This window comes from Hylaeus volcanicus, chromosome 2 (assembly GCF_026283585.1).
Source record: "Hylaeus volcanicus isolate JK05 chromosome 2, UHH_iyHylVolc1.0_haploid, whole genome shotgun sequence".
NCBI classification, from domain to species: Eukaryota; Metazoa; Arthropoda; class Insecta; order Hymenoptera; family Colletidae; genus Hylaeus; species Hylaeus volcanicus.
The window spans coordinates 16,241,742-16,267,489 of record NC_071977.1 but is presented as its reverse complement, the minus strand read 5'-3'; the positions used below and the strand labels follow the sequence as shown (position 1 = coordinate 16,267,489).

General features: G+C 50.8%; 1 protein-coding gene across 1 annotated transcript; it reads right to left on the bottom strand.

Annotated features, from left to right (window-relative positions):
• Positions 1-21,555: 21,555 nt before the first annotated feature.
• LOC128884937 (uncharacterized) lies at positions 21,556-22,533 on the bottom strand. The gene has a single exon (XM_054138641.1). The coding sequence runs from the start codon at positions 22,531-22,533 to the stop codon at positions 21,556-21,558; it is 978 nt and encodes a 325-aa protein (XP_053994616.1).
• Between the last annotated feature and the right edge of the window lie 3,215 nt (positions 22,534-25,748).

The following is a 25,748-nucleotide window of genomic DNA, read 5'->3' as shown; positions in this document are numbered from 1 at the left end:
TTGCGGTTTTCTTTTTTACCGATCACTGATAATTACCGACCGGTGGTAATAATTATATCCTACCTTAACGACCGTTGGTAATATTCACAACCTACCTTACCGCCCGTATGTAATAATTACATCCTACCTTACCGACCGTATGTACTATGTTACCGGCCCCCTCCCTCTCGCCCCCTCCCCACTCCCCCCTCAGAGCTCCTGGGTTAGAACCGGCCTAGCTATACTACTATTTTTCAATTTTAATATTTCGTCCAGCCAGTGAAAATAATTTTTTTCCAACCGGCCCGGAGGCAAAAACAGTTGACCATCCCTGGTCTAAACCATGTAGAACACCGTGTATAGACTGACGATATAATAACAGCAAACAAGACGGCGACAGCGCCGCAACGGAAAGCGCGATATCGAAGCAACCATATTGCCATACAAATTATCAAGATTTCACTACAACAAAGTATTTCGAAGATATTGAAGTAAAGAAGCAATATTTTCTAATAATTGTGGTTTTAATATATTCGTTATACTTTGGCGGATGCGACTCCAAAGGCTGATTTTGCAATTTCGGCCTTAAAAATTTATAAACAATAAAAGTACGTTCTTTTTTTTTTCTTATAGAAGAAATTTGTTTACATATACTTTTTTCAAAATCAGGCCTTGGAGTCGCATCCGCCAAAGTGTAACGAATATATTAAAACCACAATTATTAGAAAATATTGCTTCTTTGCTTCAATATCTTGGAAAAAAATCTTGCTAGAATAATCGCCCTGTCCTTGTCTCTCCTGCAATTGTTGTATCGCCCTCTCCGTCCTTGTCCCGGAGTTTCCTACTTTTTCCGCGACTGTCGCTGAAGTCAATTCGGAGTTCTGTTCTGACTCCTGCGCACCCTTAATATCTCATCACGCTTGCAATATATTCTAAATTCAAGGGCATTTTTCTTATGTAAATAGCATATTATATGCAATTGCAGCGCTAGTATACACGATGGCGTATAATTTTTCATGTACATACTTGGCGTCGAGACGCTACCGCGTCTCTAGGTAACACATACAAACCTTATTTTACTTGCAAATTAATGTAGAGCATAAAATAAAAATACATTTGTCTTTTATTATAGTAAGCGTAGAGTCTATAATAAAAATACTTCAGAATGTAAAAAAATTACGCCAAGTACATGAAAAAGAGGCGGACTCAAGGAGTTATCATTCAAAAATAGAAGATTTTCATAAAAAACTACAAGAAAGTAGAAAAAGATGTGAAATCGAAATAAGCTGCCAATACATGAAAGTCCTTTCCAATAAAGTACAATGGTTACACTGTGTAACACAATGTAAAATTCGGTACTTTACAACTATGCGCAGCTAAAATGCTGTGTTCAACAGTGCTGACGTTCAGACTCTAATGACAACTCATGCAAAGTGGCTGCTCCGCACTTTGGCGGTAAAATGAAGAAGCTAAATAGCGTCTCATCCACAAACTGAGGCTGCTTAAAAATTTGCCTTGATGTCCGCGGTCTGGAAGTCAAATGCTTGGCGTGGCCAGTTAAGCCATTCTCAGATCATCAAGACCCATACTTTCTCTCTCGCAGGCTTTTACATAATTTGTCAATTTAAAACTCTGACAATATTATGAGTACACTTTCATTGTATTGCGTTTTAAAATAATTCTTATTCATCGAAACCTTAACCTCGTCTGACCACGCCAAGCATTTGACTTCCAGGCCGCGGAAATCTAGGCAAATTTCTAAACAGTCTCAGTTTGTGGATATGCTATTTAGCTTCTTCATTTCACCGCCAAACTGCGGAGCAGTCACTTTACATGAATTATCATTAGGATGTGAACGTTCGCACTGTTGAATACAGCATTTTAGCTGCGCATAGATAGAAAGCACCGAATTTTACATTGTCTTACCCAGTATCGCCATTGCACTATGCTGGAAAGCACCTCCATGTACTGGCAGTTCATTTCGATTTCATATATTTTTCTACTTTCTTGTAGTTTTTTATGGGGATGTTCTATTTTTCAATGATAACTCCTTGAATCCTTCACTTTTTCATGTACGTGACGTAATTTTTTTACTTTTTTAAAGTTTTTTATCGGATTTCACTGCTTTTTACAAATCATTTATTACATTGTTACGGGCCAGAACGATAGCGACGCGCGTGTGAGCCCTGCCAGTGGGTTGAATTCAAGAATCGAAGAAGATACGATTAGTCCTGTTTCGTATCGTATCGAATCGTATCGCTGGAATATAATACGCGTCGTGGATGAAGCCTCGCAACTATTAATTCTAAACAAATAATAACTCGAGTGGTAAAGTTATTATGTTGTGGGGTCGTTACACTGGTTAGGATTGCTTATTCCAATGGTGAAGGTTTAATAATGATTTAACAGACCTTTTAAGGTTAACAAATGATTATATATTCAAAACTGAATAATTTTAATAATACAAATGTACAGTGTCGTGTTGTCGCGGTTAGTGTATGAATTTAATTACCTAATTGTTGCACGGTGTTAACGCACTGGCGATGCGGGGGTCGAGAATGCTTCTATTGCCAAAATAAAATTGAAACCGGCTACGCGGATCTATATGGTTGATTGTGATACAAAAGGGAACTGAAGCCCGATCTCACTGAAGCACTCTCTGCAAATGATCAACGTGATGCTACTCTACGTGACTCTACGCGTAACTCTTTCGTTCTAATCCTTCGAGTAACGAAAATCATGGGTTTATATACCCCTAGATATTGGTGGGGATACGTCAGTGATTCCCATATATGGAATTTTGGCGGTTGAGATTTTCGTTACTCAGAGGTGAACATCTGTGTGGCTTTAGGGAAAGTTTAGATAATTTACCCACACAACGCGAGTTAAAAGATGATTCTGAGAAAAGTGTTACGTATGCACACCCGTTCTTTTCGAAGCTCGCGTTCATTTATGTTATCTACCCCTTGGAATGTGGAGTCTGGTCTTACCGAAGTACACCCTGCAGCTGTACCATACTTTTCTCGAAATCATCTTTTAACTCGCGTTGCGTGGGTAACCCTTTATCTAAACTTTCCCTAAAGCCCCACAGATGTTCACCTCTGAGTAACGAAAGTCTCAACCGCCAAATTTCCATATATGGGAATCACTGACGTATCCCCACTAATATCTAGTGGTATATAAACCCATGATTTTCGTTACTCGGCGGATTAGTACGAAAGAGTTACTTGGTATAGTCACGTCGATCGTCTTCAGAGTTGCGCTTCAGTGAGATCGGGCTTCAGATCCCTTTCGATCAACATTAACCATATAGATCGGCGAGGACGGTACAAAATCTATTACGGCATAGAAACATTCTCGATCCCCGCATCGCCAGTGCGTTAACACCGTGCAACAATTAGGTAATTAAATTCATACAATAACCGCGACAACACGACACTGTACAATTGTATTATTACAATTATTCAGTTTTGAATACCGATACCGATCCTACGGTTACCCTTAATTGGGAGATATCAATCTTTCCTTTCTTATTCTTTACCTAACCTTCCCAACGGTTACCCTTTACTGGGAGATACCGACCCTTTTTTTTTTTTTTTTTACGTGAGGAAATGCGTTTACGCACGTCCCCTCATAAGGAGGGGATAGTGTGGGACTCGCCCCTTGATTTGATATCAAGGGGAATACCCACTAAAACCTCACGGTGGCCGGCCACGGCGCATTGGGGAGGGGCACCGGGATCTCTTACGAACGCTACCGGTGCCCCCCGCGACTCTCCCCCCTCAACGAAGGGAGGAGTGCCATCTCCGGTGGGGAGTGAATACCTCCCCACCTGACCGCGGGTGCCACAGCCCGCGGTCTCGCCTGTCCCTTTTAGTCGCCTCTTACGACAAGCAGGGATTACTGTGGGCGTATTCTGTTCCCCGACCCACAGGGAAATATGCCGCTATGGGGCCAACGGCCCCCCGCGGCGCAAGCGCCGGGCATGTTCCAAAGGAGTGGGGGGGGGGGGGGGGGGGGGCCCCCCCCCCCCCCCCATGCCCGGCGGCCCTGCTGGCAGTCGGCGAGCCCAAAGCTTGAGCTCGCCGGCTACGTGTGCAGGGCCGCCCTATGCGGCAGACTGCCAGGAGGAGGTGAGGGTTTACGGGAGGGGGGACCAGTCCCCCTGCGGCAGGGGCGGCAGCTAGTCGCCGTCGCCTGGCCCGCCTCAACCTCCTCCTCTCTATGCGAGCGGGATCGGTGCGCTCCCGATCCCGCTCGTCATCCTCCTTCCGCGAGACAGTAGTCGACAGCGAGAGGTCCCCTCCAATAGCCAGGCGGATTGCCCGCCTCTCTCGCGAGAAGGCCGGGCACTCCTCCAGCAAGTGCTGCGCGGAGTCCATCTCCGCGCCGCACTGGTGGCACGCGGGCGACCCCTCCGCCCCCACCTTGTGCAGGTACTCACCGAAACAACCATGTCCGGTGAGCACCTGCATGAGTCGGTAGGTGAGCCGCCCGTGTCGGCGGTCCAGCCAAGCATCGAAGCTCGACAGGACCGCCGCTCCCGTCCTCCTTCGGGCGGCGCCGCTCTCCAGGAGCTGGCGCAGCCACTTTTCGCGGGCCAGCTGCCACCTTTGGCGCCGGTAGGCTTCGACCGCCCCGTCCTGCGGATCGCCCCCGTTCCGGCGTAGATCTTGCATACGCCGATACACGTCGGCGTGTGCCTCCGCCTCGAAATCAAAGGGGACGACCCTCGCTAGGACGGCCGCCGCCTCGTGGGAAATCGTGCGATACCTGCGCGCGATCCTGATGGCCATATGCCGCTGCACGCGGCGCAGCAGGTGCCGTCCACGACGGCAGGCTACCAGGTGGGGTCCGGAGGATCTGGGGCGTCCACAGTGGTGGCTCTGACCCACTGTGGATCCGTTCTCTCTATTTGAGTGATGTCCCAGGTCTAAAATCCTCTCTCCCCATCTTCTCGTGGTGGACCCTGAGGGCGCACATAGTTGTGCGTCGCTGACGGGGAGAGGGGTACGAGGCGGGAAGTAGCACCTGTGATGTGTGAGGCGATGCCGGCGGGATCTCCGGATCCTGGCAGGGCCTCCCATGCCGGTAAGGCTCACACTGAGTAGGGGTGAAAACCGCTTCACAGGGACGAGGAGAGGTCGTTTCCGCGCGGTGGCCCACTGGGAGTGCTCCCCCCTGTGCGCTGGCTTTGCTTCTGCTGGCCTCAGGGGGGGGGGGGGGCTGATGTGTGCTCGCACTGCCGAGGTGGTAGTGCCGCGCGGGATCAGGAGCCTGCCCCTTCGGGACTTCGACCAAGTAGTGCGCGGTGAGGTGCGGGTGTCGAAGCCCGCACCTGCTACGGGCGGGTGCCCCCCTGTGCGGTATTCCCGGGGGGGTTAAATGCGAAGGACGGGCCCCGGGGAACTGGGGTAGGGGGCATGTCTTTCGTTAGGCATGTTCCCCGAGGGTACACCCGTTCCCGTCCAGCAGCCTGCCCCGCCGCGTACGATGCGCCGGTAAAACAAAAACTATGGACAACTTAATTAAAAACGCAGGAAGCACTGGTGCCGGGTCGGCCGGCAATAGCAGGGGTGACGGCAATGTCACACGGTCATGCACCGTTGTGTTGGAGGGGTTACCATGCCCGGAAGTGGTCGAGAAGGGAGGTGTGACGTCGAGGCCCAGTTCAAGGGCTTCGTCGACACGCGGGCTGGGGGCTGCAGGCCCATCTGCAGCAAGCTCGAGAGGTCGCCGGACCGGAGTTGGCCTTGCTGCTCTCGATCCGGGAGCGGGGTCACGGCTGGGGGTGAACAAGGACGATGGCGTCTCTATGACGTCAATGTCCTCGGCCTCGTGCGCTCGGGCCAAACGACGCGCTGGTGCTAACCGGCCGGTGTCACCGCCTGTAACCTGGGAGGCCGCCAAAAAAGCCCGGGTCAGGGATGCCTCCTCCCCTGTAGGCGTCGGCGCACCGACTGCAGCCCTGTGGGACAGGATGCAGTCGGATGGCCAGACGCTCAGGGAGAAGAACGCCAGCCTCCGGCGGGAGGTCGAGGGCCTCCGAGAGACCCTCGACGCTGTGCGTGGGGAGATGATGGTCCTCAAGAGGAGGCTTGATGCTCCCCTAGCAGGGCCGTCGTCTCCACCTGCCCGGGGAGGTCGGTTCGACACCCACTCGCCGCCTCCGGCGACCACCACGGCGAGGGACGATGGGGCTCTCCTGGCCAGGATTGGGGCTCTGATTGAAGCGAAATTTGCATCAATCAGAAACGAGCTCCTCCTGGGCTTTCGGGATCCCCAGCCACGCCCCGCAAAGCCACTGCAGGGTGGATATGCCGGAGCGGTGGGGGGGGGGGGGGCAGACGACTCCTGCGGCTGCGGTTCGTGCCGTGGCTTCCTCTACGCCGGCGGTTGGCGGGGAATCCTTCCCCGTCATTATTAAGCCGGCGGGGGGGAAGAAGAAGAAGAAGGGGAGGAAGAGGGGGGCCCAAGCCGCCCTACCATCCACCGTTCCGCAGCGGTTGTTGCCTTCTCCCCCCACTAATCCTGCGACGGCACCGGGCAATCCCGATGGGGCTGCCTGGTCGCAGGTGGTGGCACGGAGGGCGAGGAGGGCGGCACGCCCATCCTTGGTCCCGCCCGTCGCCTCGGCCCTGTCCAAAAGGGCGCGGGTAATGGGAGCGCGAGGGCGCAGAGGGCACCTCCACGCGTGGTGGCCCCTCCCCGTTCGGCGGCGGTGACAATCACCGTCCCGGAGGGGAGCAGGGTCACCTACGAGGAGGCCATTAGGAGGGCTCGCCAGGACGTCGACCTGGGAGCCCTCGGGATTGAGGCCCTCTCCTGGAAGAGGGGCGTCACGGGGGGCCTGATTATTCAGGTCCCGGGCGCCGATGGGGGCCCGAAGGCAGACGCCCTGGCGGCCAAAATGACCGCTGCCTTGGGGGGCCTGGAGGTTAGGGTGGCTAGGCCCGTCAAAAAGGCGGAATTCCGCTTGACGGGGCTGGACATATCCGTGACCCTCCAGGAGGTAGTTGCGGCGGTTGCGAAAGCCGGGGGCTGCACCGCCGAGTCCGTGAGGGTGGGGGAGCTGAAGGCCCCACCCAATGGACTCGGCACCATTTGGGTGCAGTGCCCAGCCGTGGCGGCCTTGGCCATCGAAAAGGCCAAGCGAATTAGGGTGGGGTGGTCCCTCGCCCAGGTGGTGGTGCTGGCAGCCCGGCCGCTGCAGTGTTTCCGCTGTCTTGCCGTAGGGTATGTGCGGCAGCGGTGCACTGCGGCGATTGACCGGAGCGGGCACTGCTACCGGTGTGGGAGCTCCACCCACAGGGCCGCCGAATGCCGTGAGGCCCCGCACTGCGCGGTGTGCGCCGAGTTGGGCCGGCCTGCGGGACATAAGGCGGGAAGCAAGGCGTGCTCCCCGCCCCCAAAGAAGAAGAAAGGCCGAAGGGGGGTGGCAGGTGTGGCGCCACCCTCTGCGGCAGCTCGGGGAGGAGGAGGGGATGCTACACTCCCGTCTACCTCCTCTGTGCCAGCTGCGATGGAGGTGGAGGCCGTGGCGTCAGGGGAGGTGATTTCCCTCCCCCTACCCATGCAGCCGTCTGAGGGAGGTCCTGTGACGGCCTAGAAATGGCGCACAGGGCTTCCCTTGGGGTATTGCAGGCCAACCTGAACCACTGCCGCCGGGCACAGGACGTTATGGTCCACCGCCTGGCGGAGTGACGGGTTGGTCTAGCGGTGGCCACGGAGCCGTACCAAGTCCCCGACCATCCACACTGGTTCGGGGACGAGGACGGCCTCGTGGCGATGTGGTACCGTCGGCGTTCGGCGACTGTTCCCCCCTGCACCGTGGTCGAACGGAGCAGGGGGATGGTTTTGGTAAAATGGGGAAGGTTCCTAGTCGCAGGATGCTACAATTCACCCAATTGTAGTGCTGCCGAACTCGAGAGGTTTTTGGACCGGCTGGGGGCTATGTTAGTCCCCTACATGGCCGGTCCGGTGCTGGTTCTCGGGGACCTCAATGCGAGGTCCACCGTGGGGTAACCCGAGGACCGGCTCCCGAGGCGGAGCGCTGCAGGATTGGGCGGAGGGGACGGAGCTCCGGTTATTAAACCGGGGCTCCGTACCAACGTGCGTGAGGTGAAACGGCTGGTCCATCGTGGACGTATCGTTTGCGTCAGCCGTCGCCTCACGCTGGGTGTCTAACTGGCGGGTCTGGAAGGGTGAAACGTTGTCGGACCACAGATACGTCCCTTGGGCGTCCCCTGTCACGGAGAGGTTAGACCCGGAATTCCTGGGGCGCGTGATTGATACCCTCCTTCCCCTCAACGATGGGGGAGAGGGTGCGTTGGAACGCGCCCCGAGTCCGACTATTGAATGGTCGGATGAATTCCGGGTCACGGACTCTGAGCTGTCCCTGGCTATCGGGGGGCTCCGGGCTAGGGGCAAGAAAGCTCCCGGCCCGGATGGAGTACCCGGTAGCCTGCTGGCTCTGGCCTTGGGAGTCCTTGGCCCGGCGTACAGGAGCGTCTTGGACGCTAACCTGCGCCGGGGAACCTTCCCCAGTGTGTGGAAGAAAGCGTGCCTGGTTCTCCTCCAGAAAGGGGGAAAACCCGCAGAGTCTCCCTCTGCGTACCGGCCGGTGTGTCTGCTTGATGAGGCGGACAAGCTTTTTGAACGAATCATAGCTGCCCGCCTCCTCGAGCACCTGTCGCGCGGTGGTCCCGACCTCAGCGACAGCCAGTACGGATTCCGGAGGGGTCGCTCAACGATGGACGCGTTGGAGCGTTTGCGCCTCCTCCGGGAAAGGGCTGTCGCTCGGGGCCGGGTGTTGATTGCTGTGTCGTTGGACATATCCAACGCCTTCAACACCCTGCCCTGGAGGGAGATAGCGGTGGCGCTGGATTATTTCCAGGTGCCCCCCTATCTCCTGGAGGTGGTTTGGGACTATCTCCGCGGCAGAGAGGTAGTATTTACCGGCCGGTACCAGGTTGTGCACACGAGGGAGACGCACCGCGGGGTTCCGCAGGGGTCGGTCCTCGGACCGCTTCTGTGGAACCTTGCGTATGACGCGGTGCTGCGGGTTGTCCTTCCTCCGGGCGCGGGTGTCATCTGCTATGCGGATGACACCCTGTTATATGCCGAGGGGGAAGACTGGGGAAGGACCAGGCACCTTGCTGAGTCCGCCCTAGACTGCGTTGTCGGGCGAATCCGGAGGATGGGTCTGACCGTGGCTGCTGCGAAGACCGAGGCAATCTGGCTTTACGGATTGTCTCGGGCGCGGCGGCCGCCCTGCGATCGGGACCTCCGGATTCGCGTCGTGGATACCTTCGTCGACATCAGGCCCACCATAAAGTACCTGGGCCTGATCGTCGACGGCCGCTGGCGCTTCAAGGAACACTTTGACCTCCTGGCCCCCAGAATGGAGGGGACAGCAGCCGCGTTAGCGCGGTTGCTGCCCAATATCGGGGGGCCAGAGTTGAGGGTTCGCCGCTTATATGCGGAGGTGGTGCGGTCGATAGCCCTTTACGGGGCCCCCGTATGGCATCGCTCGCCCTGCGGGCCATACGGGGATACCGTACCATCTCTGCCGAGGCGGCGGGCCTCCTGGCCGTAATTCCGCCCTTCCATCTGGCGGCAGTGGAGCGGGCGGCGATGTTCACGATCGCCTGCTCCGCCCGCCGCCCTCGGGGGGTGGAACTCGCGGCTGAGGAGGTACATGAGGTCGAGTTCCAGAAGCGCCAGGCCCGGAGGGACGCGCTGGCCCGGTGGCAGGGTGTTAAATGCGTTGGCGATGTCGAGACTAATCGCCAACGCCATCCCACCCCGAGAGACCGCCCGGCCCGCGAGGGCATGGACGTGGTCGATCGCATCATGCGTCGACCGGCCCTCGCGGAAACCGTATTGGCAGCCAGTCAACTGCATACTCCCGTCGGACAGGCCCCTCGACAGGCGGGCAGCGAGCACACGCTCGAAGAGCTTGCCTGCCTCGTCGAGGAGGCAGATCGACCGATACGCGGAGGGCGAATCCGCGGGCTTTCCCTTTTTCGGGATAAGGACCATCCGGGCCTGCTTCCAGGCCAGCGGAACCCGCCCCGACTCTAGGCAGCCGTCGAACAGCCGCCTGAGCCGGGGACCCAGGACGCGCAGCGCCAAAGCGAGCGCCCGCCCAGGGATGCCATCGGACCCTGGTGCCGTGTTCCTGGCCACCATTTGCCCGACGGCCATCCCGACCTCCCCCTCGGTGACCCCCAGACCGGCGGACCAGTTACTGGCCTCCGCCGGTAGGAGCGGCCGCGGATCCTCCTCCGGATCTACCGGAAAGAGGGTATCCATGACACGCTCCAGAACGGGGGGGTCGACGGACTCCGTGACAGGGGGGGCGGCCGGGCGCATGCGGCCTAGCCCAATGCGGTAGGGTCGCCCCCATGGATCCTTATCCAGAGTCCCGAGGAGCTCTCCCCAGGCGTTCGCCTTGGCCCTCCTGATGGCGCGCTGGAGGTCCACCGTGGCCTCTCGGTAGACCTCATACAGCGCCGCCTCCCTTATATATATATACATGTATATATATATATATATACATGTCGAATTGAGTGACCTCCTCCTTTTCGAAGTCGGTTAAAAAAGTAAAACGTTAGGTAATGCTGGCTGATATCATAAGCAAAAGGCTGCAATTGCAGATTTTAATTTTTGCGTGCCGCTTGGTATGTTATTCGAATTCTGTGAAGATTATAAACGCAAGGTAATCAATGCGCGCCATGAATTGATTTTAATTCGATCGCGAAACGATGAAAACGCCCTGATTGGTCCTACCGTTTTGAAACCTGTACTCAAATTGTTTAAAGTTCAATAGCGAATGCCTCACGTCGGTTTGGATGAATTGAACAAATTGACGCTCTTACGTATTCTTGAAAGTGGTCGACTGATTTTGATGAGTTTCCGCTCCTGGGATCTATATGAATATCCGTTATTACAAACAACCACGAAGCATACTTGGTCTGTGAAATCTGCAACACAATTGGGGAAACCGCGATATGTGATATTCGCTATGCAAACCGATCGAAAGAACAAATTGGACAAAACATTTAATCATTTGGCAGCATAAAAATATATATATATATATATATTTTTTTTTTTAAATGTCTGTTCACCGATTACGCCGAGATGACTTGACCAATCGGAATGAATCCTGTTGCATCTTGTAGAGCATGTTCCCCCGGTGATCTTGCTGTCAAGACTTTTTGCGTTTTGTCATTTTTTACCCGTCTTTTTACCAAAAAACCGTGATTTTTAGATATGCTTGACGATTACGTCGAGATGGCTTGATGAATCGGAGTGAAACCTCTTGCATCTTGTCGAATATTTCTTCCAGTTGGTCGCGTAAAAGAAACATTTTGTGAGTTGTCATTTTTTAGCCGCTTTTTTTTTTTAAAACAGAAAAATTTTGTCTTGCTTCTTACTCCGAGACGGATGGACCAATCAGATTGAAACTTCTTGCATCTAGAAGAGCATTTGCCATTTGGTCCCATAACAAAACATTTGTCCTTAGTTTGGTTTTTACCACTTTATATCACTTTTTATCGCAAAGAGCGTACTATTTCACGTATGTTTGGCCTGAAATCGATGAAATCCCTTACATTTTGCTGCCGTACAGGTTTTCGCGTTGATCATATTTCCAAAAATTTATGAATTTTTTAATTGTTTATAACTATTGCTATTGAAAAATTCCTTTTCTTTGCTGAAACTCGGTACGGAATTAACTGACCGAGATGGAATTTTCCGCATTCCATAATAGATGAATTCGTGATGTTCCCATTTGCAAAAATGTATGGACATTTCCATTGTTTGAAACCATTGTTGGTGCAAAATTGCTATGCTCTGGTGTAGCTCAATAAGGAATTTACCAAACGCAATCAATCCTTTCACATGTATTCCTGATAATCCCATTTGCAACAATACAGGGTGTCCCAAAAATGTTGGATGTTCTTGAATGGGGTGTTTTGGGGGGGGGAGGGGGGGTGATTTGAAACAATTTTTCCTTAGCGAGAATGGTGTTCGAGGCTTCGTTAAGGAGATATTGACAGAAAGCCTACGCTACCGCAGGCGCTCCACCGGCATACTCGCGCTCTGATTGGTCAGGGGTTTTTGTTTCTGGAATATCTCCTTAACGACGCCTCGAACACCATTCTCGCTAAGGAAAAATTGTTTCAAATCGCCCCACCCCCCGGAACCACCCTTTTCAAGGACCTCCAACGTTTTTGGGTCATCCTGTATAGTGCTCATAACTATTGTTATTGCATGAAATCTATTGGTTATAGATTGCCACTAAAAAGAGTGAAATAAAATAATTTTTTGGAAAAAAATTTAACCGACTTCGAAAAAGGTGCAGTGAAAAGCATGAAATAATTTCTAGTTAATTTATATGAATACGCACTAGCTCTAGATATAATTGCTTAAAAGTATGGGAAAATGCAGTGGAAAACCTAGTCTAGTATTTGCATATGGATTATAGGTGTGTGTCTCTATGCTGGTTATGCGATTGTCAAAGACAGGTGTACCGTCAATATCCAATATGTCCGACATTATTGCTTCACGATGAATCCCAATGATTGTAGAAAACGCTTGTTTTGCACGCTCAGTGTCTTCTTCTTCGTATCTTTTTGCTCTTTTCCTCTTGGTAGGACCGAATGTGGCTTCATGGTGTTATCAAGAACCGCGGTTACGCTTGTCTTGGTTTTAGGTTACTGAGGTTAGGTTTACTGACCACGTTACCGTACACTAGCATAATATTACTCCCTCTCTTTTTAATCGTACGCAGAACGTTGGTCTCGTCGTCGTACGTGCAATCTGATGGTAATTTCCTCTCCACGAAAATCTATCAAGCGATCGTTTTGATCTACGATACGAATTGTCAAATCATCTATTGATCGCGTGACTATTGGAAGATAAATGACACGTGGTGGCGTTTCCGAAATCTTATATCCTGGAGGCACTCTGGGTGAAAACTCGTGTATCGTGAGAACAGGTCTGTCATTACTGTAAGAACCCGTAGTTACGTTACACTCTATATGAATCATGTTAACGTTTGTAATGTTTACGGGTGAGTCCGACTTGTGCCATACATCGGAAACACCATAAAACACGTTTCGGGGAAAATCCAAGCAGAGATCCCACATTGTTTGGTTTCGTAAAATCGATTCTATACGAGCAATGTATCTCGCTCTTCATAGTGTTGTTTGCTCGCACGATGATAGGGTATTCATCGTACGAATTATTCTTAGAGGGTTATCTTCTCAATATTTCATGTCTTAAGTATTGTTGATCGAATCAACGTTGGGTATCGTGTGAAACGTCGCGAAATCCATGAGACCTAGTTCATACTGTCCATCGCTCAAATTTATCGGTGGAAAGTGCGTCACCGAGACCACGCTGCTTTTACCCGTCAAGGTAAACGTTAGAGACATCCTCGTTTAGTAAAGATGAAATTAATAATGGGGCGCATCTATCAGAAATCACAAGTTTATATCGAGGTTTCCTGAAGAAACTTGAAACACAATTGACCGCATATGCTTTGATTGAAATTCTGGAACCGAGTATGATTGTATACAATTTTTACATTCCGCCCAAAGTAATCAATCAGTTCCCGAGGTGGACGAAGATTCCCGAAACTGTCAAAGTATCGCACCTTGCTACTGCGTTTCACATATGCGACCCAATGTGTACCAGGCCTATCGTTGCTATCCAAGTTAACTATACCGCTTTCATTGATTCGTACCTTTGTCGGAAGAGTATCACGCATGTACACCCCGCGAAAGTACGGTATATTCTTCCTCCCAAGTTTCTCTAGTTGAATGTTTGTCATTGGTTTTTTCCCTAATTTTTTTGTTTCTTTTTTCTCGTAGATCGAAGTTTTTTTTTTCTTTTTCAAACCTCCCCCCTGCTTGTACGGTGCGAGATGTACTCCGCGACCTTCCATAGCACGATTATGACGTTGCAACTCCTCCAGCTGTTTCCGCGCAGCCTTGGCATCGTTTACAGCCTTAGCTACACCTGCCGCTCCACCGGTCAGCGCTCCTATGGCTGATAAGGCAGGAAGGAGGAACAGGAGGAAACCACTACGCTTTGCTACGGGTAACACTCGTTTCTTTTTCTTCTTCTTCTCGTTATCGCTCTTCTTTCCCTCAAGTCCCATACCGAGTTTCGTCTTAGTCTTCATGGCCGCCCACACCGTCGCTGCTGCTGCTTTTTCACCAAAAGTCGCGCCCCTTGCTGCGATGCGTTGTCGCGCTTGATCGGCTAAAATTTGATACCAGGATCACCGCGAGCTAAACGTTTTTGCAAATATGTACCCGGCCCACAAAATTGATATCCTGGTATATGAAGTTCGAACGGTAATTTGTTTATCACCTTGTTCAATAGCCCTGCTCCCCTCCTTTTATGCATAGAAAACAGTCTTTGATCATGGGCGATGGTCCGTCAATGTGCGTACGCTGATCCGGCCGACTGTAATGTAAGAAGCACCTGCGATAAGAGTGAACCTCAGGATCGCCTCTCATATGTCTCGGTAGCTTGTCCCACAAGTAATGTATGTCGCGAGCAAAACGATTCAAGAGTACAACTTTGGTATGTATTCCAGCTGCTCCGCAGTCAAATCAAACAGTGTATCACCATCGATCAGTACAAAAGTCATTGTCACACTAAGCGATACGTTTGTACGGCGCTTGTATAAATACCCGCGACATCATTTTAGTCCCTTTTTATTGTCGCAACAACGTCGACAGCGGTACTAATATGCGTTTCGTAAGATAGCCCGTCGATATTCGAGCAATTTCGGACAGAAGGTTCGACGACACCGTTCAACGCTTCCAGAGACACGGACCGCTGTTACCCGATACTATACGTGGTATAGTCTGCGATTCCTCGAATTGTGGAAAAACCAACGTTGTCATTAGCTTGCTGGAGAGTCCGAACGGTGTGCGATTCGAAAGTGTATACGTGTACTCAAAGTCGTTGCAACAGCCAAAGTCTCAATATTTGGAAACACTACTCTCAAATAATAGCGATGTCGTTCCACCCAACGAAGCTTTACCGAATTCTATATTTATATTTGATGACGTGGCATGTGACAAGCAGGAGGTAATAAGAGAGTATTTTTCCATGGGTAGACATTCGAATGTAGATTGTCTGTATCTTTGTCAATCGTACGCGAGAATACCGAAACACCTGATTTACGACAATACCAATTTGCTGATCCTGTTCAAACAGGATAGTATGAATTTACGCCACGTTTATGATGATCATGTAAACACCGATTTAACGTTTCAAAAATTTAACGAATTCTGCGCGAAATGGTGGCAACGGAACTATGGGTTTTTGGTTATAGACAAGGATAGTCCTACGCATCAAGGTCGTTCTCAACGAGGATTTAACGAGTTTGTCGTACAGTAGATGAGTCAGTTGTTTGGAAAACGTCTCCGATACCACTTTGAATCCCTATCGAACCACTTTAAACCACTACGAAACACCTATCGAACCGCTACCGAACCACTACGAAACATGGAGAAGGATCAAAAACACGTTCAAAGGAAGCAAAGAACGAAGACAGAGGTTTTAACGAAGGAGATTGGTAAAACGAGCGAAGCTATACGAAAAAAGTATTTAGCTTTAAAGATTCGAAGGGTGGATACCGATGCATCGTTGGAAACCAGGTTTCGATCCATCGTTGATCCTTTAAAGCAATTGGTTCAAAATACAAAGTCATCCTCCAACTCGATTCTTCAAATGACGTCATCCTCACCGACACCATCACCACCGTTGCCACCTGAACTGCATTTATCATTACAAGTACCTGTGCCGATCGTAACACCTAAACATCGTGGAAAGAAGAGATTGCATATGGAAACATCAATACCTACACAATCTAAACCTTATCGCCGTATCGCATTACTTAAAAAAGTTCGGGCACATTCCGAAGTATCTCTCGAAGTAGCACGGGAAGAAGAAGAAGAAGAAGAGAGGGCGGGAACTTCAACGCTAGAAATTCCACAAGAGGACATTGTCGAAACATCGATGCGTGAAATCGTTGAGAATCCTGAAAGTCATAAGGATGTGAATGAGTTCTTAGCGAAAAATCTCGGACCACTGTCACGAGAATACTTGAACTTTTTCTTCGTTGACAGTAAAAAACAAACAGACAACGTTTACGGTGTATACTTTAAAAATGATGGATTAATGTTTGGTAACTCCAACTTTTATGTGGACAACAACGACAACATCATCATAAACGGTACGAGGTACAGAGGTACTCGTGGTCTGTACGAATTAATATTTAAACGAATACCGGATGATGCGTTGTACTCAAGTGCCGATCTACAGACGTACAAGAACATATTACTCGTTACGAACGCGTACAAGTGTGGTCACTTGGCGAGCAATCCTGTAATGGGTAACCGGGGATACAAGTATAACAAAATTATTGCATCGCTATTTAACAAGCGTGAAGGAAGCGGTTTCAAACAATTGAAGCGTACATCTTCAGAGAACGTACGACAAAAGTACGAAGGAGGGTGCTTGGGGTTGTTGCCTGATGATATTACGGTCACCGACAATGCAGTTGATTACGTGCATTGGGACGATCCGAACGAATTAGTAGATAGACTGAGATTGCTATCGTCATCACGAACGGTCGGTCATACAGGTCACGACAACGAAATTATGTCAATCATAGAAGAGCTTCGCGAGGCTGGTTTGATTATAAATTAAATACTGTTTGAATTATATGCATCATTGCAATTCGAGATGTCGATCAACAAATTCGGTGTATTGCTACGTAACGAGTCAAAGAAGAGTGGATTAATACCTTATAGAAATTACATCCATGATTTGACTCTTTGTCTCGACGGTGAAGCCTTCGACTCACGAGAGCGGAAGATAAGACGTCTAGCGGAACCGAAAGACGATACCGATGGTGTGAATAAGGCCTGCTTAGACAACAGATTGACGCATATATTAAAAATGATAAATCAGTTGGAGAAGGACAGATTAAAGATGTATAAGGAAACCCGCGAGACAATTTTAAAAATGTCTAATGAAATGAGAGAGGCCATACAACGACAAGTTGAAATGCATGTTGAACATAATATTGTAGAGGAAATAAAACAATTGCAACGCATAGCTAAAAATTATGTCTCTGAGACAAAGAAAAAATGCGAAGCCAGATGTTTAAAGATGCAGGAAGAAATCATTACGCAACAGTACGTTGAATTCAATGTGAAACACACATAGATATTGCTATTTCAACATAATAAATATATTTGCATGCTGTAAACCATGTCAGTCTCTAACCAAGATGTATCTAGAAGAGACCAGTAGGAGTGAACAATCGGATGAAACCGGCGAATGCAACGTCAACGGAAAATTCATAGATCACACCCTACAATTATTTTCATACATTTTAAATTTCTTTTGTCCAGTTTCGAGTCCTCAATATGACCAAAGAGAAGACGAGATTACTGGAGGAACTGCACGCTCCCGCCAGACGGACTTTTCCGCGGCGACAATCCTGCGCGCGACGAAAACCTGTCGCAGGAGGATTTTACGAGTACGAGCTACATTCGGTTGCAGATCCAGATGTGTACCTGGTAGAAAAGATAATACGTAGGAAAGGAAATAAAGTGTACGTGAAATGGTTGGGATTGGATTCGTTTCATAATTCATGGATCGATAAAAGAAATGTTTTGTAAGAAATAATTATTGAAAAAAATAAGTAAATATAAATATAATAATTATAATACATATAATGAAAATAAATATTTACAATGTTTACAAAGTTTCCATAATTATTTACATCATTTCGACGTCATCATCATTTTCTTCCGCAATGCAGTAGTGCCCCCACGGCAAGGTATTTACACCATACGTCAACACACACCTCTTATCATCGTGTGGACTAAGACCAATTTTTTGTTCGCTAATCGAATACACGTTATGTAATTTTGATCGAATGCAGTTTTGTCTAATTGTTGTTTCTGTATGATTTTTCAAAGACTGTATGTAGTCATCAAAAGTTATTTTGTCTACTGTAATATTCTTTTTTATTCCCTTAATTTTTTTCACATCATCCTTGTCAAGCACGCGAGTAGCGTACATCTTTGCTCTCAGTCCCACGAATTCTGTCATTATCACACCGTTATTCTCATCCTTCATCAGACCTGGCACTTTCTTATTGACGTGTGGCATACCGTACACGTTACCTTCGGCGTAATCGCTCGTATCGAATCTAGCTATATCGCGTTTCATAATATTATACACTCGAGCTCGTAAATTAAACTATCTGTGTCTGTATACACTCGAGCTCGTAAATTAAACTATCTGTGTCTGTATACACTCGAGCTCGTAAATTAAACTATCTGTGTCTGTATACAAAACTTTACATTTCTGACCAAAATTTGGAAGCATGTAATCATAATGGAAACTATACAAACATGTTTTTGATATGTCCAAAATACACATACCTACGTACACGGGTTTTTCGAATTTAATTCTCAATTTACGCAATTCTATTGCTACTAAATTTTCATTGAAAATGCTACAACTATGAAAATTCAGTTTGGAAATAAGGGCTTCCGCTCCGTATCGACCATCCCAATGTGTAACTAATTTCACATCTACATGATTACGCACATTTTCCATCGTTTTACCGAATACAGCGTTGTTCATTAATTTAAACAAATTCTTGGCAAATTCGTTTGTAGCTTGCGTTCGCAACATTGTATTCAGTTCGATGTAGCTGCGCAACCATGGAGACTGACCGAATCTTAGAACGCGATAAATTTTTTTCAAGCGGAGTCCGTGACGTAGGCATTGTTGCAGGTTCCAGTAATGTATGACGTAGCGCTCGTTATCACATACCGTGGTAAGCAATTTCTCATCTCGTTTACCTGGCAGTTTCTCGCGCACGGGACACAGCGGAAGATCGGCGTGTGAATCATGAAGTTCACGGGGATACTCTAAATCTACTTCTAGAATGTACTCCGCGGGCCCGTCCGTGGGAATAGAGTTTACATCGAACTCGGACGCTTCGTGTTCATCGATCCATCGAAAGCCTCCGTACGGTAAAGGTTAAGACATGGCTCAACCATACAAATTCTTTACGTCAAAATACATTAAATATTTCGAGGGTTTCGATAGATCGTATGATTGCATGTACTTGTTATTTGCTTTCGCGTAGCGGTGCGAGCATTGACTCAGACCGCCACGTATTCCACGCTCGAAAAATATTTTTTTTTTTTTTTTTTGGGTGAGGGGAACAGCTGAAAAATCTTCTGATGACCAACAACCCTGGGACGGGCCACTTTAGTCCCGGGGTATGTGGGATTCCTACCCACTAAAAAAACAGCTAACCCTATCTTTTTTTTTTTTTATTGTGGGGAAATGCGTTACACATACCACGGTTTCCCGGGGGGAAAAACCGAGGTTATGTGGGACTACCATCGGGGAGGGGAGCGCCAAAGGCGCGCCCGTCCGCGATGGCTACCCACTAAAACCCCACACCCACCTAAGCTACATGGGAAGCGCCTGGATCACGCGAGTACTCGCAGGACGCTTCCCATCTTACATGAATCCCGGGGGGAGGGTGTTAGCTTCCCCCACTATCTACTCTTCAAGACCCCGGGCGGAGGGACCCGCCCGGTGTCCCCATCCCTGGGGCCGTCGGAATGGGCTTCCCGAGCCCCCGCTCGGTCCACCCACAGCCCCCGGCATCTTCGTGTCTGTACTGGTTCAGGAAACAAAGAGCTTCCTGAACGCCAGGACAAGAAGACGCCGACACCGGTAAGGGAGGGTCGTCGGAGGCGTGATCCGGCACGCCCCGACCCTCGCCACCCCACCCCCCATGCGCCCCCACAGGACCCGTTGGTCCAAGTGGGGACGGGCCGACCACACAACCTCGGCCCGTCCCGAGGGGAATTATATCCCCTCAGGGGGCCAGGGTCAGCTCAAGCCCCGGCCCCTCACATTCGCAGCTAACCCTATCTGCGACTCGTTTTTTCCCCCCCGGAACTGTTTAACACATAACTTCGGGGGGGTGGGGGAGTCGTCGTCACTGCGCGCCTATCTACGCGTTCGCGTGTCTCTGGCTCTCGCAACATGAGGTGGCCCGTGAGAAGCATTTTGAAATAGCCGATGAAGCCCCCTATGCCGGAGCTAGGGGGTTCCATCGGTACTCCTCTGTCTTCTTCTGCTGGAGCAGCCGGCGCACATAGTTGGCAACGGCCCTCCACTTCTCCCAGCCTTCTGCTATCACCCCCACGATGTTATCGGGCGTGACCGGGCCTACCTCGTGTCGGAGAGCGAACCGCTCGGCGCTCCATCGGCTGCACGCGAAGAAGGTGTGCTCGACACCATCCTCCGCGTCGAAGCAGCCATATCCACATAACGGCGAGGTGGCCTTACCCATCCTGCAAAGGTACTTGCGGAAGTACCCGTGGCCGCTCAGGAATTGGGTAAGGTAGTAGTCCACCTCGCCGTGTCTCCGACTGACCCAGGGGCTGAGGCTAGAGATTAACCTAGTCGTCCAGCGCCCCCGGGTTTCGTCGCTCCACCTCTGCTGCCATCGACGCATGGTGTCCTCACGCGCCACCCTCTTCGCGTCGGCCTTGCTGCAGCCGCACCTTATCGCCTAATAGACTTGCTTGCGTTCTCGCGCCAGCAAGTCTATGGGCACCATCTCCGTTATTACCAACACAGCTGGCTCCACAACAGTCCTGTACGAACAGGCTACTCGGAGCGCGCACCTCCTTTGGACCGCCGCTATCCTGCGACGGTACTTTTCGAAGCGGAGTGCCTCGGCCCAGACCTCCGCACCGTACAGCAGTACGGATTCTATGGAGGTCATGAGCAGTCTCCGCTTCGCCGGCCTCGGTCCTCCGATGTTGGCTATGAGGCGGGAGAGGGACGACGCGGTAATTGCCGCCCTGCCGGCCGCCTGCTTTATCTGTGTCCAGAAGGTCCGCCTGGTATCAAGCTGGATCCCCAGGTACCTGATGGTGGCTTTGGCTATGATCGTATGGACCCCCACCTTAAAGGGTATTTCGGTGGGGATCCTTCGCCTCGATAGGACGACGATTTCGGTCTTTTCGGTAGCTAACCGAAGACCCGCGTCGTTTATCCATCTTTGTACCCGCCTCATGATCTGATTCAGTCCATATTGCGCGCGCTCCGTGTTGCGGGCGACGATAACTGCCGCTATGTCGTCCGCGTAGCCCACTAGGAACGCCTCATTGGGGAACTCGATCCGCAGGATGGCGTCATAAAACGCATTCCAGAGGTCTGGTCCTAGAATGGACCCCTGGGCCACTCCTGCGGAGACTTTTCTCCTCCGTCTTCCCTCGACCGTGTCGTATACCAGGACGCGGTCCGAGAGGTAATCCTCCATTAGGCGAAGGAGGTAGCCCGCCAATTGGAAGGTATTTTCCAATGCCGCGAGTATCCCCGCCCAGCTCACCGAGTTCAAAGCGTTCCTGACGTCCAGCGTGGCTACCAGGATGACATGCCAGCTGTGTCGGTTCCCCGTCTCTGCCCTTTTGGCAGCCTCCGTTATTTCCCGGATGGCGTCGACGGTCGACCTTCCGCGTCTAAAGCCGAATTGCCCGACTCGATAGATCGCCCGCCTCCTGAACGGCCGTCAGGAGGCGGGGCCTGATCATTTTTTCGAGCAGCTTCCGACCACCAGTGCGCAGGCCGAGTGGCTCTGCGTGGCCTTCCATGGCTCATCGACGCATCACACGCATCGCGGACTGCGTGCATGGTTGCCGATATCCGGGTGTAGGTCCTCCTGGCGGGCCGCGAGATGTTCTGCAGGCCAGCCTGGAGGGCCTGTTCGAAGCGCACAGTTTGGAGCGTCTTGAGGTTCCACCCTCGATGAGCGGGTGAAACCCTGCTCCTTCTCCTTTCCCCGGATATCCGGAAACTTACGTACTGGTGGTCGCTCCCCGTATAGTCTTCGAGGACTTTCCAGTCCTCGATGCGGGGGGCGACACCCTCAGAAGCCATCGTAATGTCAATGATGGTCTCCTGATAACCAAACCTCCGGAAGGTCGTGGACGACCCTCGATTCAGGATCACCAGGTTACGGCGTGCCGCCATCTCGACGACATATCGTCCCCTGGTGTCCGGTCTGAGCATTCCCCACTCGACCGCCTTCGCGTTGAAGTCCCCTCCGACAATCCATCCCCCCTCCTGCTCACCGATGGTGTCTTCGAGGGCTTCAATCTTATCGCGGAAATCCACGATGCGGTTGTTAGGGGAAAGGTACACGCTAGCTAGCGTCAGACCCTCCCCCCTTACCCAGACGAATCCGGCACCTGCTCCGCGCGCTTGGACCCGGAACCTGGACGGATCCGGTATACAAATCGCTGCGGTCCCCAGCGTGTCGGCGAACCACGTTGGGCCCTTTCGAGCTCTGTACGGCTCAGAGAGCAGTAGGACGTCAGCCTCCCGCTCCCGCCGCAGCTGCTCGAGGAGGGCGTCCGCAACTCTGCTCCGGTTAAGATTTCCCTGGAGTACCTTGGCCATCGCGCTTGTTTTTTGCCTCCGTTAAGGCATCGCGGAACGCCTTGCAGGCACCGTAACTTAGGACGTGTTGCATGTCCGCCCCCTTGCGCCACATGTCGGCGCATACCGCACACCGGGGGGGCTTTTGGCAGCTAGTTGCCAGATGTCCCTTCTCCCCGCACCGGTAGCAATTATCCTGTCGGTCTGGTCCCCTGCAGCCGCGTGCCAGATACCCGTATGCCAGGCATCTGTAGCATCGGGCTCCAACGGCCCGATGGATATTACCATCCCGACCCGTATCCTGCCCCGGTCCATTAGTTTGGCCGCTGCGGGTTCTTCCAGTTCCACGATTGCCATTTTCTGGCCCCTCGCGTTTTCTTTCGTCACGAAGACCCTTATATCTCCGGCGGATTCACCCAGCTCTGTCTTGAGGGCCTCTTCCACCTCACCTACTGTGGTGAGGCAATCGAGATCCCTCAGTTCAATGGACTCTTTGGGCTCCATCCGCCGAACGGTTCCCGTCTTCCCAATAGCCCGTTTAATGGCCTCGCTGAACAAGGCTTTTTCTTTAGGCTTCGCCTTGCCTGCGAGCTCCAGAAGGACCTCTCCGCTTCGCGTTTGCCGGATGGATTTGATCTCCACTCCGTCATCCTCGGGTTTTACCTGGAAGCGCAGCTTCGCCAGAACATCGGCGTAGCTGGCTCCCTCGGCATGCTTTACCGCTACTGCTGCGGCTCGCCGTCTGCGTCTTGACTTCTTCTTCTTCTTCTTCCCGTCTGTCATCTTAGGATGCAGGATTGGTATTCCCGGGTTTGTGGCCACGGGAACGTCGCTGCTCTTTACCTTGGTCTTCTTTTTTCTGACCACCGTACTCCACTGTGCCTCTCCGTCTTTGAGACGTTTCTCAGCTGGAGAGGGCTATGAGTCCGGACTGGAGCGTTCCTCCCTGATGCGTTTCCGCAGGATTGCTTCCTGCCGCACCTGGACGCGCCAGGTGGTCTCCATCGCGTCCGCAATTTCCACCTTACGCGGCAATCCATTTTTTATTGCCATTGCAACATTTTTTTGTTTCATGGTGGCAGCCGTCATCTGGCTTACCACCTCCCGCAGTTCCTGGATAAGGCGGGTCAGCATCGGAGCTCCGTCACAGGGTTGGGCTGGTTGCGGAGTCACCTTCTCCGTCTCCACTATATCTTGGGGCGCCGCTGTTACAGCGGCCGATTCTCCGGGGTCCTCTGTTAGGGACCTCGTCCCTGTCCTAAGAGGGCTCCGTGCCAAGCTCTGTCTCGGCTTGAAGGCCTCCTCTTCCTCCTCGCAAGAGAAGACATCGTCGCCGAGGTCTTTCTCGACACGGGGACACAGCGCCCTTTCTCCTCCAGTTTTTTGTTTTTTATTTTTTTCTTCCATATTAATTTTCTTCTGCGCTTACTACGGTTCGCCCATTATGGGAGCCACACCGCAGTGTGGCTACTATCCCCGCCGGTTGAAAAAACCCTAGTTATAGGTGTCAAAGCCGAGAAGCGACTTGTCGGTAGGCCACACCTATCGACACCGTATGACTCTACTAGAAAATGTTACGGGATAGGCCCGCTCCATGATTGATGCTAAAGGTTTAACGTCACCCTTATCGAAGGAACTCACTGGTATCCGACCCGGATATTGTTCCAGCCTCAGGCTAGACGGTGCAGCGGTTTTCCCCCCGTTGCATAGGGTATGAGGAAATACTGGCCAGGTAATCCTCCATTCCTGCGCCCGATGTCATGGCTTCAACCCTTGCATTGGCTCCGTACTGCAAGGGCATGAGCGGTTCTCCCACGTGTAACATGTGCTTTCACGGGACCTTTGCCAAACATAAAGGTCGGTCTTACTTTTACCCTTATTATTCACACAGAGGTCAGGTATTAACATCATGTCCCGCCACGGTCAGGGGGCTACTACTCCCCCCTTGGCTAGTCTACAAGGAATATCCCCCGCGCATCGACCGCAGTCCGTTCGCTCACTTACACTCACCCAACACGTACGCACCCACGCTCACACGCACACGCGCACATCCATTCACAGACGCGCACGCACTCGCCCATACTGCTCGGATGCCTCGGGGTCGCTGGGCCCGTACCACAGCCTCGATCATAACAATCGCAGCCACGGCTCCTGAGAGTGTTGGTCCGCGGCAGGAGCCTTAGTTTCCCTGGGCTGGGTTTTATGCTAGCCAGGTCCCGTATAGCTCCCACTTAACCCAGTCGCCTTGACCTCTCCGACCGGTCACGGGATGGGATCCGCGTCCCGGTGCGAGTCTGACCGCGGCAAACTAGGTCGTTCCCCTATCCGCCGCCTGGGGACGCGCCCGGTAGGCACTCAACCTAAGGCCGGGCTCGAAAAACATTAACATATCCACGTCAGTTAATAATTCAAATTTGATATTTGTAAACTTTAACATTCCATCCCATGTAAAACCAGGAAGACTATAGTAATATACCGGATCTAATCTATAGCTCTGAATGCAATCGTCTCTGAAATTTTCAAACACATCAGCCAATAATAATATATCAATTTTTAAATACAAATCGCTGTATTAGCCTAATGTTTTGATATTAAAATAATTCTAAACGTTTACTGCGTGCTCGTAATCGGATATGGATATGTTCTTATCATTCAATCGATTGTAAAAGTCTTGGTGAGCAGGCAACGAGTTTCGTTTAATTTATCATAACAAGTTACATCATCATACGAAAACACACCCTTGCGGGTAAGAAGATCAAATTACGAGTCCGAAAGATGTTGAAATTCTTTCTTCATGATTCGCAGCCTTTCTTTTCCAAGATACGATGACAACTTATCGAGGCTCGAGCTCAAAAATTTGCATGAATCGATGAAACGAAATTTTATGCCATTTTTCTTATCTCGCGCAGTATCCTTTACATGTTTCGTGAAAGATATGTACTTTTACTTTGTCATCGGCAGCAAATTTACTTTACCCTCAAATGCGTTGGCCAATTGTTTAATTATAAAATGCGCATCGTAGCCAGATAAATTATGAAATATTACAGGCACTGTGAATGAATTTTGACAATTTAGATTGCAACTATGTACTTTCCCGTGAAATGGCAATGATCACGAACCTTTGCATCGTCTGTGGTGAACGGCTTTTCACACACATGACAATGGTTAGACTCGTGAAAATTTACCGAATCCTGTTCCGTAAATTTCATCGGCTCTACGGTTCGGAACTTTGCTTC

Bases quoted from the DNA above. Each gene is read 5' to 3' on its own strand.
- LOC128884937 (XM_054138641.1), bottom strand. From the start codon at position 22,533: ATGGCCAAGGTACTCCAGGGAAATCTTAACCGGAGCAGAGTTGCGGAC.